Genomic DNA, 16,932 nt, shown 5'->3' with positions numbered 1-16,932 from the left:
ATTTGAGAAGGTTTTTGTAATGGGCTTTATAATTATTCGTTGGTTAAGTAAAGATTGTTCTTACATACCTGCCAGAAAAAGCATGCATTAAGGTGGTGGGGTGAAACATGAGGACATAATGTTTGATCTCCTCTTTAAGAGCTTCAAGGAAACTCATCACATAGTAGCTTTCAGGAAATTCTGGGTGTATACTCAAGAAATTCTGGGTGAATACTCATCATTAAAGATTTAGCAACCTCAAACTCGTCAAAAAAATCATCCAATGTGGTGGTGTGAGATAACTTATTAAACATACCCACAATATTATCATTAGTTGGGTTATCAAAACGAAAGCAAGCTTGTTCGACTAATTCAAACCAGGATAAGATAGATCCATAATTTTGTAAGTTAGGAAACCACCTCTCAGCTTTACCATCTATATGCATTGCTACCATCTGCAGTTTGAGTCTCATCTTTGATATATGTAGGAGAAAAAATCTGTCACACTTTTGTATCCATCCCTTTGGATTGCTCCCATCGAATCTCGGAAAATCCGGCTTAGAAAACCAATTATAGATGTTGAAACCCTGATTCTTAGTGTGGTGATTAAAAACTGCACTATTACTTCCTTCTGCTGTCTGAGATACAGATCCTGTAATTGCACCTGATTCACCCCGACCACTATCTATGTTATTCAAGCTTTTTAGTTGAAGAACTATACGATTAAGTTGTTCCTTCGTTTTAGAGACATCTTGGTTCACCTTTTCCAGCTGAAACTTGTTGTTTCTTTTGTGTGTCTTGTTAGTCCTTTGTAGCTTGAACTCCTTGTCCTCCCATGGTGCCAGGAAGGAACGGCTCTGACACCAATTATTCTTGAAACACAAATTTAGCCGGAAGTAACCTCTAATTTGGAAATCATCTTAAGAGCGGAGTTCTATTAAATTGAACAATAAATGATAATTGTTTTCAACGGCATTTCTTACATATTTAAGATAGCAAACCCTAACTCAAAATAGGTTGACACATGTCCGCATTCCTTAAATATACTTATCTAAGATAGTAAACCCTAACTCAAAATAGGTTGAAACGTGTCCATATCCTAGCGGTCTAAATAAAAAAGGAAAACAGAAAATTATAAAGGCATCCAAAATTTAACTAATTACACCCAACAGATATAAGTGCAACCACATGACACCGTGAACTGAGCCATGACCCGTTTTTCAAACCTTGATAAGAAGCAAGCCAAGTTGTCTTTGCTGTATTCAGCAAGGAACTGATCAAACCTGACAACTCAGTCGGGATTCACCAAGACACACTAAGTTTTCAGACTAGAATACCCTTTTTCTTTGTTAAACTTATTCCTCCACAGAGAAAAAAGTTAAATTTCAAAAACTCTCTGAAACTCCAAGAAGTTTGATCAGTGTGATAGGTCGAGAAAAACCTTCTCAATCAATGGGACGTCTTAGACAAGTCTTATTAAGAAAAGATCATGAAGATCAGCTTCAAGAAAAGAAAATGTCACTGGAAACCTTCAAATTCAATGACTTAAACTTGTTAATCACCTTTCCTTATAAAATGTCAAAAGATGCATCAACAACTGCGGTTTCCTATAAGTTTATCTACATTTACATGTAGAAGTATACATAAGAAGAAGAAGAAGAAGAAGAAGAAGAAGAAGAAGAAGAAGAAGAAGAAGAAGAAGAAAATGGGGCCACCAAATATTTGGAACCCCATGACAACTCTGGAATGCTTATGCCCGCCAAAGGCCCGCTACTTTTAGCAAAGCTGGTGGTAAAGAGTTATAAGGAAATTATGCAGTCCCTGAAACAGTTGCACCAAGAGACAAGAAGTCATTAGCCAACTACCAAAAATTTGAGTTGATAACAAAAAGAAAACATCATCAACATGTGCTAAGAGTTTTAAGTACCTTTATTTGTAAAGGAGTAACTGCAGTCCTCCTAGGTAAAGATACTCTTCCATGAAGCAACCTCCATGTAATGTTTGTTTGGTATGTGTATATCTCAACTAACCTCTCCCAGTTATCAACAACAATAGACTTAATGTTACAATTTGATGACAGCGTATGATACAACCTACCTGCAAATGAAAAACAAAGTCCGGGTTGAACAGGTGAAAAAATATAACGACTAGAAATTCTTAATAGAAGGCACGTGATAATGAGATAAGAGGGACAAAAAGACATACCTGATGCTGCCATTTCCTCCTGGATCTGTAACAATCTGATTGGGAAGCCAATATTTCACACGCACCGGCATAAATTTAACAGGACAGCAAAATTTATTCGATGAACTTGTAACAACCTCTTCCAGTATTGTTTGTTCTTCCTCAGGTTCCCCTATTCCTCTCCCCCATAATCAAAAAATACAAAAAGAGAACAAAATTTCCTTTCTTATGTCCTTCCTAGAAAGGCCAAAACAATGGCACCAACTATAACTAACTATATTGGGTATTTAACCTTTTCAACCCATTTACAGATGTTATTAATCTCTTGATTTCTTCAGCTTCAACACCAGCGGAGTAATAAACACTGCAGTTTCTGCATCTTTTCAGACTTGTGGTATTAGCCCTAACCCATAAGAAACCCAACACTTCACTTCTTCCATTCTTTGAAACTTGCAGGTCAACATGCTCCCCCTTTTATCAATGTCAAAAACCAGCCAAAGGCTCACAAAGAATCCTACTAAAAAATTGCAAGGAAATCATATTTGTGCAAATGTACAGGTAGGAACCGTGCTCAGGATAAACGTCCTCTTTCAGAAGTATTGTACTGTAGGGAGAGATCTGAGCTTGACATTCCTTTTTTGCCCCCTTCAGATATGCTCACGCATCAAAGCAGATAAGATTCTGATAATTTCTAGAACCCATGGGAAAACCTTCAATGGCTAATGGCTTCCATAGCTAGTCGTACAAGACGTAGTAACCCCTGTACATCATGGAAGTTGAAATTGAGGACCCTTTTTATGGAAGAGATACCATCCTCATGTTTTGCCTCTACCATGCTAACTTTCGCAGCTGCAAAAGCACTCTGTGACTTTCTCGAGGCCTCCATTGCAAGGTTTACATCCTCCGCCTGCATTAAGAACACTGTCATTACACTCTGTTTTACATATACCACATATGTAATGTGCACCAACTTAAACTACACGAACTTCAGTAGACTTACAAAACTAAGCAATCGCAAAAAGTTGGCGCGGTTTTTAGCTACGATGACATGATTTCCAGCAACATGGGGAGAGTTCACACCCTTGCCTGAAGCAAGCTTGTCCAGCGCTCCCTGGTTTAAGTTATCAACATCCGACGCAGATGATGATGGAGATTCACCTAAAGCCAACTAAACTGATTAGGTCACATCCACTACAAGTATACTCAGAACTAATGCCTTCCAATTATTGTATCAGAAAATTGACTCACTTCACTCTTACAAAAGCTGATAAGAAAACATAACATAAATAAAACTGCTTGCCATAAGAATAAAACACATAAAACAAGCATAAGCTAGATTGAGCTCTTCCCAGGGTATAGTAATTGGTTGACATTCACTTTCTAATTACCTGGAGGAGCCATTTGTAGAGCCGTTAGCAACTCATTTCGATCTTTGTTTGCACCCGAATGTTTGAAATAAATAACCCTCATGTGCGCCAACTCCATGCACTTGTAAGCTAGAGCAGCAGCAGCCATTTCCTTGCATCTTTCATACTCGTAAGCGACAAACCTGTGGAGGATTTAAGAGAATCCCAAAGTCAGGAAGGTAGAATTAATATATATCCAGAACAAGAGGCTTAAGAATTACTATTCAACTTCACTATATTCTTATCACTTATACCAGAGAAGTGAACTAAACAAGAAATTGTAAGCCAACTGCATCATAATGACAATCCAGGCTTCAGTAACTTACGCGCAGAGTTTAGCAGTGCTGCTATACACCTCCAGTGACTGAGCCATCTCCGCATGTTTAGCACCGTCGTTGCTGGCAGCTTCATAAAGCGAGGCCCCATGAAGAAACTTCAACGCAGCCTGGAAGTATAGCCCGGTAGTTTCAAGAATGGACCCGAAGTTCTACAAAGAGAATCCAGCATAGCATCAGAAGAAAGAACAGGCATAAAACTTATTGTAAGTTCTGCAACGAAAACAATCAATACAACAAAATAAATATAACCACCTTAACACGATCAGCTGAGTGCTTGAGGTCCTTGGCTTCTCTCAAGGCATTTGAAGCAGCCTGAGTTGTGGGGTCCTTTCGAGCTGGACTAGGGGCATTACGATCATTCACAGCGCCATTAATAGTGCAATTTTTCAAACTACTGTGATGGGTACCATTTTGGTTATCAGGCCTTCTCAGTTGTTTTGGCACTTTAGATGCATCACCTCCACCTGAAGGTCCAGCTACCGGTCTGGGACACCGTGAAAGTGTTTCCTGTTTATCTCCAGAATGTGGTAACAGTTGAGACTTACCTTTCCCAGAAACTATGTCTATTTGCTCAGCTCTTTCTGGATAAATCTGATTAGTGACTTTTTCAGTTTCATGGTCCTGCATCAGATTTTGCAGTCGGTTAGGATTAGACCTGCCAAACTTGAGGGATGCAACATCGGATTTTAGATCTCCATCATGATTTACCACTTTAGACAATTTCTCTCTTCTAACTTCACTTGACCACTTTCCTGCAGATTTTTTGTCCGATAGATTAAGCTCATCCTTCGAAGGCTGAACACCGGTTTTGTGTTGGAGGTTACTATTTATGTCTCTTGGTTCCCCCTGATGAGGTGTGCGGTTGTTCACTTCCATATCCACATACCTTGAGTGGTTTGACGAATGCAACTCCTCTTGCTCATTGAATAAATTGGGGACTTTGTTTTTACCTTTACCCAAATCAAATTTCGAAACTTTTGTCTGGTCTTCAGACCTCGAAGAGGAAGTTTTTGCAGACTTCTTTGGAAGAGACCCATTAGCATAGCGGTGATTGCTGTTCACTCTCTCCTCATCATACCGGTGCTCCTTACCAGTCGGTTCACCTGAATACTGGTTATGTTGGTCTAAGGAATCAACACCACCAACACCCAGACGATGGTCACGTTTATAAGGACTTGCATTGCCGACAGACACGTGGTTGGCATCCCTTCCCTGATAACCAAGAACAGATGACTCCACCGATTCACGATGCACAACAGATGAAGCTTTATCCTTTCTTACTGTCCCTGACCTATTGCTATCATCATCCCCTATGCCATCTGAGCATCTCTTAGGGCTACAATTATTTCTTGCATCATCTTTCCTTCTCTTATCAGGGTTAGAAATTCTCAAAGGAGAAGAAGAAACTGACTCTACAGGGGATCCCTTGACCTCCGGGAAGTTGGCTTTACTTTTCTGGGAGCCTGAAACCTTAGAAGAGCTTGAAGTAGCAGCAGCAGATGATTGTCCGTATCCAATATCTCTTTTCAATGAATCTATACCATCCTGGGTTCGGTGAGAGATTGTTTTCTCTCCTTCATATCCGAGTTGTTGGTCCTTGATGGGCCCTCGACTCTCCTCTTCTCTTGCATTCCCTACTAGATCTCTACCACCTGACACGACGATTCGGGAAGTTTTCCCCTTTTTATCTGTTCTATCACCACCTTTGCTAGTCCTGGACTCCTTTCTGTCAGACTTGTGCACTTTAGCCTTCTTTTCCTTCCTGCGTTCACTCTCACTAGTCATCTCTTTAACTGCAGATGCTTTATTATCCTGGACATGGTGATTTGTATGGTGTGGAATCGTTTCCGGCGGATAGGACTGACTCTCCTGCCAATCTGTAGCTTTTCTTTTCTTACCAACAACATCCTTTGTACCAGATTTTCCCATATCCAGGATGACACCATCCAAAGAGACCTGCATATGCTTCTCCTTTGGATATTCGTCGTGTATCTCCACATTCTTTTCGCTCAGCCTCTCTGGTAACCCATTGTTCGAGTTTGGATTCATCTTCCCAGTACCACCATTATCCAAATCCCAATCCTCGCAAGTACTAGATAAGCCTTCAGCTTTTAGTTTCTTAACAGCTTTATATCCATCATTGTCAGTTTCCCGTTTGCTTTTTACTTTTAAATGCTTGAAAGAATCACCTGCAAGACATTTTTTCCAAAGAAATATGAACACTTATCCAAATAAAGGAGAACGAGATCCAAAGGAAAGATACCCTCAAAATAAATAATACCTCTATCCAGTTTGCGCTTCTCCTTTGATCTCTGTGTTTGTTTTTCACCCCCTGAGTCGCTTGATTTACTTACTTGCTGAAACCCACCTTTGTTTCCCTGATTGGACTCCAAGGAGATGAGGTTTGCCTCATTTAAGCTCCTGCCTCTATTAGATGCCTGTTGGTCCTTTCTAGTAAGATCTGACGGAGGTAGCAGACCCGTATAACTACCTGCTGCATTGGATCTATCTTTTGGTTTTTTATTTCCAACAGTAGACATCGAATGGACACTGTTCTCTTGGCGGATAAGGTCAGGATTCTGCGCTTCAGACAATGCCACTCCTGAAGCAACTATAGACGGCCGAGTGAGAGGATTATGCTGAGAATTAAGTACAGTGGCATACAGTGCACTGGTTGTTTCGTCTTCAGTGAAAGTACATTTGTTCATTCCAGGCCTGCAGACCAATTTCAACAGAAAATTAACCAATTAGGATCCTAAAAGAAAAAAAAAACATAGCCATTCAGAACAAAGATATGCTCTTAAGAGTTCATGCGGAATTAGTGTTCTTGAACTCAAACATGTCTAACCAGGTAAGCTTAAAAATTATTCAAAAACAAGAGCAAAAAGAACTTACAGCCACGTGAGCATAGTACACAACCACTTTTTGGGTAGCTGGCTCGGGTTCATACCAAATGGTAGTAGACGCCACTTCTCACACTTGTCACAGCAAACCCATTCTTCTATAACTAGCGGAGGCACCACAGGAGGAACTGGATCACTACCAGGAACGTTTAGTGTTGAACAGTAAGCAACGGATGGAGCCCCCTTAGGACTGGCCTCCAAGACATCAACCTTCTTACCACTTGGTCTCTCTTTTGATTTTCCAGCATAAGAGTGGGTTTCTTTCTCACCGACCTCGGACTTAATTTCTTTAGGTCTATCTCTAAAAGGTGTTTCCAGCAAATCCTCTGCAGGTTCCTTTTTAACATCCGCAGCGTAATCTCTATGGCTTTCTCTGCTCTGACCTAAATCCTTGTGTGCTGTATTACCCTCTAGCGTAGCTTCAGTTTGAATATCACCATCAATCTTCTGATTATCTTTCAATGTAGCCGAAGAAACAACCTTTAAACATTCTTTACGGAAGTCCCTAGACAGGTTTCCGTTCTTTTCACTTCCCTTTGATTTCTTTCTTCCCTTAGATGACAACTGATCCTTCCCATGAGCCATTTTAGTTGCATTACGATCCAATGATGTAGCTTTCCTGCTAACCTCTTCCTTTGCTCGATCGGTGGGTTCACCGCTAACATCCTTCCTTCCCTTTAAACCATCACATGGCACAGAGTTATCACTTTCGTCGGATTTCTTCTTACGATCTTTCCTTAAGAGATCCGGGACATCATTACTAGATCTTAATTTTTTATCTTCGGAAACTTTGTCAAACGAGCTATTTGCATTACGCTTTCCAACCCCGTTCACATCCTGCCTGCCCAATGAATCTCGCACTTCATCCTTTGGATGATCAGAGGAAAAAGGTTTTTCCTTCAAAGTATACTTATGCACCTCCCTTGCCATATCATATGTCCTAGAAGTGCCGTTTCCTGAGTCAGTAGCAGATTGTGAACTGGAAAGAATGGGAAGCTTCAATGCGTTAGACACAAGTTCCTTGCCTGCTGGGGTCTCTATGTCTATTTCTTTTTTTAAAAGTGCACTAATATCATTTCCTGCATCCTTACTATTCCCGTTCTTCAGTCCCATGAGCCTACCACTTTTCTCAAGCGATTTCATATTCTTTTCTCCAGATACTTTCTCCTCCCCTCTCGTAAAATGAGGCTCATCTTCAAGCAAGCTAGATCCCTCTTCTTTAACTTTCCATGCAATGCCAGGCCTACTGTATTTCCGAAGATTACCCCTTTCCATCAAGTTCATAAGACTATCAGAAAGTGGAGACAATAAAGAGCCACCCGCAACTGGGAAAGACGTCATCAGCTGGTCCATCAAATTTTAATAGACCGTTATAATTACAAGGTAAATCAAAACCCTAGAACAGACAAATATAAAAGATGTGACGAGAAGCTGTGTGGTTTAGTCTAATATTAACCTGAAGTATACTTGTGGGTGATTTCTCAGGTGTGCTTTGAGATTCAGGAGAAAACCCTCCACTTTCAACCGGACTGTCCTCGAGCGAAGAGGATGGAGAGATGTCAAGGCCGAAGTCACTGTAAATCGTTTGTGTCATACTATCGCGAGGACCCACTTTAAGCCGAACTTTCAGTGTTTTCTGATCTGTTGGATTGCTCAGTCTGTTGCCAGCTTCTTGTTTGGAAGTGAATTCCCCAGAGCCCATGGAACATATGCGAGCATCTCTCTTGGATGAGTTTTCGCCAGATGGGGCTCTTGAGATAAGTGGTGGTAGAACATTTGTAGAGGCTTGTCCTAGCTTCACAGGTAGAGTCGCACTTGATGGGACTGTGGAGTTCTGATGAGTACCCTGTACAGTTAAAGAACTCACACTACTTCAGTGAGTAGAATTTGTATTGTGGCGGAACAGGTTTCAGTGAAATTCAGTCTCCAGATCCAATACAAAAAGTCCTAAATTCACTGATATTACCTCCAAGGGCAAATTGTTTGGAGATGGTGGTGTGCCATTGTTCTGAACTTTCTGTGGAGTTGGATGAGTCCAGATGGAAGGAGAGCGCTGATGAGTGGGCAAAAATGAACCATAACCACCAAATTTTGCCCCTGCCAAAATAATTGTGTTTTTTCCGGACCATCATACTCGGAGTATAGTAATACGTCATCATAATATACTTGATTACAAGTTTGGCATGTGCTACTTACCCAAATTCTCCGCAGAAACGCCACCTTCAAAATCCTTTTGAAAATGCCCCAAGACATCTCGAACTTTGTCATCCTAAGTGAAAAAGAATCAAGCTTTTAGTAATATTTAATTGTAGATAGTATTAACAATTGTACAAGAAAAGTTAGGAAAATAAGTTGCCTAAACAATTAACCTAATTGGTGTTAGTCCTATTGCATATTCTAGATTAAAGTATAATCTCCCTTCCTAACAGAGCCATATGATTGACTAAGCTGTGAGCATAACCTATATTGAATACTTACAGCTAAGTATAAAGGCTTGAGATCCATATGTGGGCGACCTAAGGTCCCCGATACTAAGAAAAGCCCAGTGATACTAACAGGTGTACACAACTTAAAACTATTAAAAGTTTGCCAACAAACACGGTACACACACTACTATCATATATAAACTAGCAAGAGAACTCTAACTAGAAAAGGCAGAAACTAGACTCGAATTTTGTAAATGCTTGAATTTGGATAAGATACAGTGATACAAGATTTTAAGTGAATTCCCCTGTGATCTCAGATACTTAAGTTGAAACACAAAGACGTGCACCTTCAATAAAGGAAACAGCGGTGCTAGGAGGTTCACAGGCTTACTTGCATACATCAAAATAGGTAATGTCACAGAAAAACTCAATGGTTCTAGAACTCAAACTTAAAATACTAATGAACAAAGCAAGTTATCATGAACAAACCAATTCAAAATCCAGCAAGTAGAACCAAATTTGCTATTTTGTTATCAACGATCAATTTAAACTCTTATGAATTCTAAACAAGAATTTGATCCAGAGTTATAAAAAGTCAAGGAAACAAACTCTCAGTTCCCATTAAATTCTTCAATTCTCGATTTGATTAACCAAAATTCACCATCTACACTGTCAGCTACTGTTCAAAACTAACTGATCAAACGAATCTAACTACTTCAAATGAAGACATCACATGCAATTTAAACAAACAAACGCAAGAAATTATAAAACATTAAAAATTAAACAAATTATATTAGAAATCCAAAATTTCAGAGATTTGAAGTCTTACTAGGTATGAAAGAGCAACATCTGGGTCAAAATTATCACCATTATCATTACCACCATCTTCCTGGTGACAAAAACAAGCTTCGCCTTCTTCAAGTTCATTCTCCTCTTCCATCATTTCGTTTCTACTACCACCACCAAACCATAACCCTAATACCTCCCTATCATCTCCTCTTCTTCCAACTGAAATCATCAATAATTAACCCTTGATTTCTCCCCAATCAAAACTTCTCTACAATCCAACATCGATTAATCAAAATTCCAAATACCCCACTTAATTAAATCAAAAACCCGTATATAATCACTAATAAAATTTATTAAATACTATCATGATCGGATTCAATCTCAAACTTTTCACCAAACCCTCACCCCAAAATCAAAAATCAAAAAAAAAAATCAGAACTTCTCCCTCTCTCTCTAAGCAAAATCTAAACAAACCCCACAATGAATTAATCAAAACCTTAATTTAAAATTTTGAATATAGATCGTCTCGATTGCTCTCTTTCGAGCTCGATTCGATTTTTGCATAGAGAGAGAAAAGAAAAACAAAGTCTGGTTTTTGATGTTAGAAGAGAAGACAAAAGAAGAAGCTGTGTTTTCTTTTCTTTTCTCCATCTTTTATGGACTATTTTACCCTTTTATTTTTTATTTTATTTACTTTTACTGTTTTGGTAAAATGCATTAAAAGTCCGCCAAAATCAAATAGATTTTATCAAATGATAAACTTTTTTATTTTTGGCGAAACAAAATAGAATCTACGATTATATTCTGATTCCGCGAATTTAATTTATTGCATATCCATCAAAAGGGTAAGTTTGGAAATTGATTTGTCTCCTCTCGTTGCGGGTAGACTCACTAGAAAAATAAAATTTACTTACTTACTGTTTAAGAAAACTACTACAATATTAATTTTGTTGTTAAATAAATACTATTATTACTAATTGGGATTTATCCTCCGAAAGTTTGTAAGTTTAATTCTGGAAAAGTCTACTGTTTCTGTAACAAAACAACCGCACACACAGATCAAGTGTCAAATGACATGAATGTCCTTCTTGTTTTTTCACTGGTTCCAAGAATGTTGCTCCGGAATAGGAAACCTAACAAGCCAACCTAGTTAGTTTCGATTTTGAGCTGCAGTCGTTCTAGACGTATCGTCCAAATAAACAAGGACAAAAACTACTCCCTCACACAAGAGTAGACCCTATGGAACGGGAGTTTGCAGGTGTTGGGGTTAATATAAAAGGATTTGTGAGGGGACGATTTTGTCCTTGTTTATTTGGACGGCACATGAAGAATTATTGTTTGAGCTGTTAGCTCGTGTTTCCATTTGAGATCATCATAGCTAAGCTAGCTACTGTTTACATTATGAATTTCGGTTTTAGATGTGATTTTTGTTGCATTGTGTGCTTATTATATCTTTGGGATTTAATTAAAAGAATCAATAACTTTCAAGTTATCAATCATGTTTTTGTTTGCTTTCCATATGAAATTGAAATTTGGATGCCTCTCCTCCCTAAAAAAACACATTTTCGAAAAGACTCGTAGTTAGTTCAGGAAAACAAAACTGTGTTTCGAACCGTTATGCATGCTGCTCGTATTGTAGCATGTCTCTCTAGTCTAAGGTAAAGGACTACTTTCAATAGAGCTTTACTGTTGTTTTTGTTCTTTTTTTTTTAACGTGACATATGTTTATGATTCAATCCTTACTTGGACCACGCAACATGAGGAATTTGCTATAAGCTTGTGCATGAGCTTACTGCTTACCCCAAAGTGATGCAGTTCCATGAGCAAAAAAAGGATTTGGTTTCCCCCTGAACTCTATTTTGCTAAAAGCACAAAGTTTGGTAGGGTTCAAAAAGGACAATAAATAGATAAAGCTAGAAATGGAAATCCCTATCCCTATCATGGAAACAATGTTGTGTACAAGAATGGGATAATTAGTGGATATACTCTTAATTAGTAGTGTTTTCGACTAAGATTCTTTTCATTTGTTACTCTGGTAACATGTACTTAGCATGTGAATAAACATGCTGTTGTTTTTTCTTTTTTTTTCGTTGACTAAGATTCTGACTCGACATGGGTTAAATGTCAAATAGTTTGTTTTTCAGTTTTTATCAGAGCTGACCTGCTTCTCGACTCAGTATTAATTCTTGATTTGGCCTCCTTTGTATCAGGAAACAAAATACTACTGGCTTATGGGATCAATTCGCTGATTCATACATTTTTGAGTATACATACTAGTTTATTTTTTTGGCTATCTGAATTTAAGGGTGTCAATGATTTCGGTTCCACCCGGTGCTACTGGAATCTAAACAAAAACAAAAAATGGTTACAAGAATCTGTTTCGGATTCTAATGGTTTCAGGTGTGATTGGTAAACTAGTGAAATCGAAACCTTCAAAAAATAATAAACACACTCGATCGAATTTGGGTGTCCGTCAGATTCACAACAAACACGCGAAACTCTTCACAAAAAGATCATTTATTTTCCTCGTTTTAGTTTAAATATAAGTTGTTTTCATATATTTTCTTTTTCATATATAGTTACCATTATTCCTTTATATATATTCAATTAAACATGAAATTTAAAAATGCAACGGAAAAAAAAGTTAACTCGCTTTTAATTGGTCCACCCGTTAAGTATTGAAAGCGTGGAAGAGTTATATCTTAAAACTCATGATCTGGACCGAATGGTCATTCCGTTTCAGTGTTGGGAAATCAAGGTCCATTGATATCATTATGTCTATTTTCTCTTTTAGACGACAGGCAAGGAAAATTTCCAGTGAAATAATCAACGACCAAGGTTTAAGAAGTTTCACGGTTTAATATTGTCACCTTTCGCATGGAAGGAAAGCGAGAGGGGTAGATTCCTATTAAGGAAGGGGTTTCTTTTTATTGATAAAAAAAATATTATATATCGGAGAGAAAAAAAAGTACAAAAATCAAAAAAAAATATAACAAGATCTAAAAAAATCAAACGAATGTTTAAATATTAAAATTTGATGGTATCCTTTGAATTAAAAGGAACTTAGTTAACGAGAAATTCTTAAACAACATGCCTATTGAAAACCATATAATAAGACTCAACTGAATTAAATTATCAAATTTTCACACGCCGTACTTTTTCCTCGGTGAATTCTTGCATAACGTTCTTTTAAATGTCACAACTATTTCTGATTTAAATGATTTGGGTTTCTCTATTACTTCTGAATTTTCATTTATTCAAGAATCAATAACTGGCTCTAATTTAAATGATTTGGGTTTCTCTAGTACACGTTACACATGGTCTAACAGATAATCCAACGATAAAAACATTAGAGTTAGACCTGATAGGGTTATGGATCATGGTTTGTGGTTTAATCACTATGATACTGCCAAAGTATTTCATATTGATTTTATAGTCTCAATTATTTTGATGACTAACCCAGTCCCATAATAGCTTTAAAACCTATAAATACTTTAATGTTTGGGTAGAGATCCAACTTGTAAAGATTTAAATGAATTTTAAAAAAATGCACACTTTGGTTTCCCGGTTTAATAAAGTGCCACCGTTTTTTTTTCTTCAGAATTTATAAAATGTCACTGCCGACACCAGTTCCGTTAAGACCCACATGACTGGTCATTTATGGCTGACCTGGTCAATTTTTCACGCTGCAATTACTTAACTATCCTTTTATGTTCCTTCGGCTGTCCATATTTGCATGTACGTGTACCGCAGCAAAATATATTTGAGAGAAAATCAACTCTCTTCTTATCTTTTTCTTCACCTGCTCTTCATCTCCTTTCTTTTCTGATTTCAATATTCAAAGAATTGAACTGTAATTTGCACAAGAACTTTATAATATGGTGAATTCAAGAGAGTGTTGATGAGATTGTAGAATTGTTCTTGGTGTTGATGGTGGATTTCCGGTAAGGGCTAAAATGTAAAATCATAATACTGCATGTTTCTGACCCAGCTTCATGAATGTATGTCACGACTCATATTTTATTATCCGTGAACCGTTTCACGATCTCTGACTGAGCGAACATTCCTCTCAAAGCTATGATGAATATGTTTCTCGAAAGGCCTCCCAGCTGAGCGTTTGATGTTTCACACATTTCATCATCACCTCTACATAGAACGAAAATGAGGCGGCTCCTAGACATAATGTTTGTTAGAGAGCTTAACACCTTCATGACGCCACGCTGCTCGTTGTTCCCTAACTATGTAAAGAGACCATGTATATAATCTCTAAATGATTATATACACGTTCAGGACGTCACGCTGCTCGTTGTTCCCTGACTATACACCCGCTCAGAACGAGTATGATGCTTCAATTATCTCATATCTCGATTCTGCAAATAGATTAATTCTATCTTGTCATTCATCAACTGAATTCCTAGAAAAAAATCTATTTTATCTCGTTACTTAGTTCCATGGTTGATCCTCAGTTGGATTCCACGGATTAGTAACAGATAACCATTTTATCGCATTACTTTGTTCCCTGAATCCCAACTGGATTCCGTGGATTAGTAATAGATACTCAACTCATTTTATTACTCTGTTTCATGAATCATTCTCAGCTGAATTCCATGGATTAATAAATATTCAAGTAATTTTTATTACTCTGTTTCATGAATTATTCTCAGTCAAATTTCATGAATTAGTAATAAATATTCAACAATCGGGCGTCTGGGCCATCACCGAGTAAGCCCCGAGAAAATGGTGCAAGTGTACTTGACAATAATGCACGAACGATGAACTTATGAAGAAAAATAATAAAATAAACAAGAGGCGTGGGACCGGTCCCACTGGCCGGCCGGTCCCCTCTTCTATTATTTTTATTATAATTTATTTCCCTCATCTCATGGAGACTCCCTCATTTGAGCAAACTCCCTCGTTTGAGCGAAACTCTTAGTTTCTCCATCCTTTCCATCAAACGATGAAGAATAATGAAAAAATAGGGGAATGTGTCACGGGATCGGGCCACCTAGTCGGACGGCCATGCCCTAGCTGCGGCCGGTCCCACACCTTACAATCCCTTATTTTCTCATATTATTATTTCCTTCATCTCATGAAACTCCATCGTTTGAGCGAAAACCCTAGTTTTTCAATATTTACTCAAATATTGCTGCTCAAACAATGAAAAAACCAAAAAGTCAAATGGTCACATGACCGACTAGGCTTCTCACGTCAAAAACTAAAATATTATTATTTTAATATTCTCAAAATATCGGTCGCATGAGCAAAGTTCTACTTGTTCATTCAAGCAAAATTGAGAGTTTCAGTCAAGATCAAACTCTTCTGAAAATCCAAAATATTGCTCAAACGCGCACCAGAAAATACCAAAACTCCCAGGATTGAGACACGTGCAGTATGGTGACACGAGAATGCTACCTTGACTGACCAAGGTCGGACCTTAGGCTTGCAAGGAGCCAATCCCACACTCTTTCATAATTTTGACCTAATTATCTCTCAACTGTTCATATTGGGTCCAAACTCTCTCCGACCAACTTGGGACTCGCTCAATCGACCGTCATCTGGTCCCATGACCACCAAATGCCGGTCCCATGACCCCTTGGTCGGTCCCTCATCTCTCCATAACTAGGTTTTACCACCTAGCGCTCACACGAGCACTATTTTAGTAAATGATTAAACCAGCATTTATCATCCTTTCATCAACTGGTCTACAAAAGACTTTGGTGCATGCTCACTCGAGCACTTGGGCGCTACATGGTCGACCATCATCCCATGTAGTCGGTCCCTCCTTCACTCAGTGATTTATTTGCAATAAATCATCGGTTGACCAGCAGTTGATCAAAATTAGGGTTTCGAACAAATGCTCTGCAAATCATAATTCTGAGCGAGTTCAAACACTAATAATTTTATGTTGATCCAGCAATCAACATCCAGATCAATTATATGATATTCGGTCAGCTACCAATGTTTTAATTAATATTTTATTCGGTCATGCTACCAATAATTCATCGAATGAGCAATACTTGCTCAGATGCTCGAATATTGATTCAACTATCAAATTCAGTAATTTATCGAATAAGCAATACTTGCTCAGATGCTCGAATATTGATTCAACTATCAATATTTAGTAATTTATAGAATGAGCAATACTTGCTCAGATGCTCGAATATTGATTCAATTATCGATATTCAATACTTTATCGAATGAGCAATACTTGTTCAGATATTCAAATATTGATTCAACTATCAATATTCAACAATTCATCATACGAGCAATATTTGCTCAGAGCAATATTTTCTCAGACTATCAATATTCATTATGTTGACTCAACTATCAACATCATTCATTCGAGAACTATACGTCCCGACAGATATGTTCAATTCATGAATCCTAGAGCATTCATCAATCATGCTCGACTGAACAATACGTAGACTCATCGTATAATCAAGTCAACGACCGGCTAATCAAATACACGTCTGCTTTGCAGACTCCACGTTCGTGAGACATCAATCATGTCACATGGTGGATATTAATTAGGATTTTGGTCTGGCATCCTACGGCACGTGTATTCATCCACGATGAGAAATGTGAGTAAGTCGTGCAAGCAGTTGGAGGAGTTAGCAAATTAGTGGGTGGAAAATCAACCAAGTCTCTGCACGACCTGAGACTGGTTAAACCACAATTTCCCACTTTCCCACTCTTTCACTCGAGCAACTGTCACATTTACTGGAGATCAATGTGTCTACTATTCTGGCAGTATAAATAAGTCTCTGAATCCATGATTGAACAAAAAAAAAATTCTGATCCGGGCAATCACTCTGAAGAATTCAATCAATCAACCATAACTTATTCGAACTCAACAGTTCACAGAAAACTTGTAGAAACCTTAAACACATTCACAATCCTTGATCAT

The 16,932-nt window shown here is 38.1% G+C and overlaps 1 protein-coding gene across 2 annotated transcripts; it reads right to left on the bottom strand.

The window, feature by feature from the left end:
* Nucleotides 1-1,480: 1,480 nt before the first annotated feature.
* LOC113349643 lies at nt 1,481-10,629 on the bottom strand. Of its 2 annotated transcripts, XM_026593646.1 has the most exons (14): nt 10,066-10,629; nt 9,007-9,079; nt 8,777-8,907; nt 8,267-8,656; nt 6,803-8,154; nt 6,189-6,622; nt 4,616-6,096; nt 4,160-4,528; nt 3,896-4,056; nt 3,552-3,712; nt 3,164-3,321; nt 2,185-3,070; nt 1,907-2,076; nt 1,481-1,800 (listed from the first exon to the last, which is right to left on the bottom strand). In XM_026593646.1, the coding sequence occupies exons 1-12, from the start codon at nt 10,252-10,254 to the stop codon at nt 2,876-2,878; spliced, it is 5,094 nt and encodes a 1,697-aa protein (XP_026449431.1). In that variant the 5' UTR covers nt 10,255-10,629; the 3' UTR covers nt 1,481-1,800; nt 1,907-2,076; nt 2,185-2,875. The 2 variants fall into 2 exon arrangements, with proteins under 2 accessions (XP_026449431.1, XP_026449430.1); XM_026593645.1 differs by having other exon boundaries at nt 4,160-6,096.
* Nucleotides 10,630-16,932: the final 6,303 nt, after the last annotated feature.

The sequence above is a fragment of the Papaver somniferum genome, chromosome 2 (genome assembly GCF_003573695.1).
Source record: "Papaver somniferum cultivar HN1 chromosome 2, ASM357369v1, whole genome shotgun sequence".
NCBI lineage: Eukaryota > Viridiplantae > Streptophyta > Magnoliopsida > Ranunculales > Papaveraceae > Papaver > Papaver somniferum.
Note: the sequence above shows the minus strand (reverse complement) of the source record. Positions and strands in the feature narration are given on the sequence as shown.

Bases quoted from the DNA above. Each gene is read 5' to 3' on its own strand.
- LOC113349643 (XM_026593645.1), bottom strand. From the start codon at position 10,254: ATGATTTCAGTTGGAAGAAGAGGAGATGATAGGGAGGTATTAGGGTTA. The intron at 8,908-9,006 runs GTAAGTAGCACA...TTATTTTGGCAG, and splicing joins CGTTTCTGCGGAGAATTTGG to GGGCAAAATTTGGTGGTTAT. The intron at 6,097-6,188 runs GTATTATTTATT...AATGTCTTGCAG, and splicing joins GAAGCGCAAACTGGATAGAG to GTGATTCTTTCAAGCATTTA.